Source organism: Loa loa (assembly GCF_000183805.2).
Source record: "Loa loa unplaced genomic scaffold supercont3.629, whole genome shotgun sequence".
Classification (NCBI taxonomy): Eukaryota; Metazoa; Nematoda; class Chromadorea; order Rhabditida; family Onchocercidae; genus Loa; species Loa loa.
The window spans coordinates 12703-17113 of NW_018108809.1; the positions used below are offsets into that span (position 1 = coordinate 12703).

At 21.4% G+C, this 4411-nt stretch overlaps 1 protein-coding gene across 1 annotated transcript; it reads left to right on the forward strand.

Annotated features, from left to right (window-relative positions):
* Positions 1-2286: 2286 nt before the first annotated feature.
* On the forward strand, positions 2287-3187 carry LOAG_12995 (hypothetical protein; the record flags this gene model as incomplete). Its single annotated transcript, XM_003148505.1, has 2 exons — positions 2287-2408; positions 2980-3187. 2 exons carry the CDS (start codon positions 2287-2289, stop codon positions 3185-3187), a joined length of 330 nt encoding a protein of 109 aa, XP_003148553.1.
* Between the last annotated feature and the right edge of the window lie 1224 nt (positions 3188-4411).

Genomic DNA, 4411 nt, shown 5'->3' on the forward strand with positions numbered 1-4411 from the left:
TTTATTCTCATTTGACAGTCTAACATATATCGTTAAAGCAACCGTGCATGCACGCATGCATGCAAGCATTAAATATTGCAGGATTGTTTTTGTTATCTTTTGCAAGAGCTAAAAATATTTATTCTCATTTGATAGTCTAACATATATCGTTAAGCAACCGTGTATGCACGCATGCATGCAAGCATTAAATATTGCAGGACTGTTTTGTTATCTTTTGCAAGAGCTAAAATATTTATCCGCATTTGATACTGTCTAACATGCTATCATTAAGCAACCGTGCATGCACGCATGCATGTAAACATTAAATATTGCAGGATTGCTTTTGTAATCATTTACAAAAGCTATTTGTTGCTGTTTGATGCAAAAGCTACTTGATTACTTGATACTTTTAACATGCTAACAGTAAGCAACCGTACATGCATACATGCATGCACGCATTAAATATCATAGGATTGCTTTTGCAGCAACTAAAACATTTATCCATGTCTGATAATATCTAGCATGATATTAGTGGCAACTACGATGCATACATGCATACATGCACGTATAAGCATTGCAGGATTTGCTTTTGCTGAATTGCTCATGAATGTATCATCATCCGACATGCATTGATTGCATTCTGTGTTAAGCGTACAAGAAATATACATGCATTTCTGCATGCATTTTGCAAAAATGATAATTTCTAGGTGATTATTTGGATTGTTTTAATCCAGCACGAATCGATGCATTATTGTTCCTAATAAGCCTAAAATTACGATATCCGCGACATATTTGCCTTTTTCGTGGCCATAATGAAACATATGAAATGTGTAAAGCAATCGGTTTTGATAAAGCGGTTAATAATTTTAAATTTGATTCAATAATTAAATTATTAAAATTTACTTAAAAATTATGCAAATTAAGTTTTGTTTTAAAAAAAATACCTTAAAAAACAATATATACATATATGTATTTTTCTAGTTAAATTAAGCAAAAATATTACGGATTGAAAAAATTAAAAAAAAAATTCATTTTTTCTAAGATTTCTTAGAGAGGAAAAAAAAGAAAAAAGAAGAAAGAGGAAAAAATAATTTTTTATTTTTAGATATACAGCGAAATTAAAATATATTTAATATGAAAGATAAATTGAACCTGAATGAGAAATGACCTAAAATTGACAGGATGATGCAACCTAAAATTGGCAAAATAATGTAACCTAAAATCTGCGGAGTGGTGTAACCTAAAATTAGCAAAATAATGTAACCTAAGATTGGCAAAAAATCAGCGCTCTTTAAGTAATTTTAGGCTGAACAATACCAAATCAAAATTTCAATAGATTCTTGTTTTTGTATTATAAATCTATAAAATGAAAAATAAATGAATTGGCAAATAAATAAACAAATAATTAATTAATTAATTAATTAAATAACTAATGATAAATAGCGTGATTGATACTTTATTATCATTTCTTTCTTTTTATTTATTTTTTTTTGACAATACTAAATACAAACAATAACAGAACTAAATTCTCGATTAATACCTACTTTTATTTTAGAAATTTAAATGGTAAACAAAAAACAAAAATTGCATTAGTTTTAAAAAATTTCCTAATTATTTTTGTAAAATAATTAATTTTGCAGATTGATGATCAACACTTAATTCGAAGTTTTCTCTTATTTTTTGAATATTTACCTCTTATTGGACAATTTGGTAGTACGTCAATATATGTTCTTATCATATTATCATCAACAATATATAATTTATATTTTGCTTTTTTTTTACAATTGTTAAAAATCAGTAAAAATTTGAAAAATTAGAAAATTAATAAATTTTTTTTTTTGTTTTTGTTCTTATCATATTATCATTAGCAATATATAATTTAATTTGTTGAAAATTAGTAAAGAAAAAAAAGAAGAAACTTTATCAGATTATTATAAGAAATTAAAAAATAAAAAAAAAAAAAGAAACTTTATCAGATTATTATACGAATAAAATAACAAATAACTTTTATTCATATTTTAATTTAAATTTTTGAAAAATAAATGAATGTAAACAAATTTATTAAAAGATTAATAGGAAGAAATAAAAAATTGACCGCTAATTTACGATATAATATTAGCATTTATTTAGCTCATATAAGCTATTTAAAACGGATAATTTTAGTTGTAAAATTTAAAAAAAAGAAAAAGATAGCCAAAAATTTCCATTATTAATTCTTAAATTATCGATTATAGATTTAAATTTAAATTTTAATATTTTTAATTTATTATAGAATTTTTATGTCTTCATGCTGGTATTTCACAATTTATGTCCGATGATTCATTTCTTTATTCATTCGCAAAACCAACTGAAGTGAAACGTATGACTATAAGAGAACGAGCCGTTTTAACGGATATTCTATACGGAATACCGGATAAAAATTTACCGACGTATATTTATTAACTTTTTTTTTTTATTTCTTTTCCTTTTTTCATAAATATTTTTTAAATATATAAATTAAAAATTTTTTTCAAGCAATACAATTAATTAAATAATTAATTAAATATGATTATTTTAGAAGTTTTAGAAGAATAAATTTAAATTAAAATTGAAGGAAATGTGTTATATAGAATAAATTTTGAACTAATAAAACAACTAAAAATAATTTTTGTTAATTAAGATTTCAAATTAATTCCATTCATTGCTTATAACAAAAAAAAAAAAGCTTAAAAAAAATTTTTTGCAAATAAAAACAAATTTTTTTTTCGAATACAATATTAAAATATGAAATAAATTTTATTTTTGAGTGATATTAAAATTTGAAATGAATTTTATAATTTCATAAAAATATTCAATAAATATATGATACTATTTTATTACCATTGCAAAAAAAAAAAAAACAGAAAACAAAAAAAAATAGTTACATCCAAATTTTGCAATTTTTATTATCAATAATTAATTCAAAATTGTATTGATAAATTTTAATTTTAAATAAATTGTTAAATATTAAAATATTTGCAGATTATTTGCTCCATCAAATGATTATCCAATTGGAAATCGTTTTAATCTAAATGCATTAAATGAAATACTTGAAGTATTTGAATGTAAAAGATTAATTCGTGGTTGTGGACATCGTGAATCAAATGATCTGTCATTTGATTTTGATGACTGGAAATGCATCAGTATTGCTTCAGGTTGTAGTGTCAAACATAAAAAAATATGGAAGTGAGTATTTAAAAAAGAAAAAAAATGGATTTTAAATGACTTTATAAATGATTTTCCAAAGATTTTTTAAGTGATTTTAAAAAAAAAAGATTTGAAATGATTTTTAAAATTTAATATTTTATTTGAAATGATTTCTAAAAATTTATTATCTTTTTTTTTTAAATTTCAAAAAATAAAATAATGACTTTTAAATGATTTTTAAATTTGAAATATATATTTAAATGATACTTGTTATAAAGATATTTTAAATTTAAGGCTGCAGTTCATTTTAGCATTTGATATCTTTCTCTTTTTAAATTTCATTTGTATAGATATTTCGAATTCAAGATTTCAGTTCATTTTAGCATTTGTTCTCTTCTTTACATAAATGTAAAGGATGATTTTTTTTTCTTTTTTTTGAATGAAATTGATTTCTATTTTAAAATTGATTAAATTTCAGTGATTTAAAAATATCAAAAATTAAAAAATAAAAGAGGAAAAAAAAGAAATATTAAAAAATTTGAAAAGGAAAACAAAATAATAAAAATGAATTATTTAATTCTTTATATATTATAGATAATATTTTATTGATCAATATTAGCATATTTTATTTTATTTTATTATATACCAATAATATTTTCATATTTTTTTTTCTCTTCGATAATTTTTTAATGGAAATAATTTTTTTTTCAAAAAAAAGTTTTTAATTTATAGGATATTTGATTCAAATATATCAAAGTGGACAATTTACAATGTTACCGATTGATAAAAATATCACCTGGAATTTTAGAAATAAAAAATCTTTCAAAGAAACATTACATGTTTTCATTGGTTATTGCGCTGAATTATTTCAAACAACAACAAATATTTATGAATTAGAATTACCATTAGGATGTGTCGCATGTAAATGGTTTGCGCAAGGGAAGCAACCTGAAAATGTCACCATATCGCATAGCTTATTGAAAAATATTGTTGAAGGTATTAAATAATTAACGTGTAATTAAATATTTGGAACTAATTTAACTGCTAACTAATTCCTATTTATAATAAAATAATTAATTTTTGAAAAAATTTTATTTCATATTATTATATATATAATATTATTACTATTACAATATATATATAAATATATATATGTATATTTAAGTATTATTATAATACCGGGTACGCTTTTTACGTGAATTTTTTAACGTGATGATATACATATATATATAATATTATTATTATTATTATTTACAATATATATATA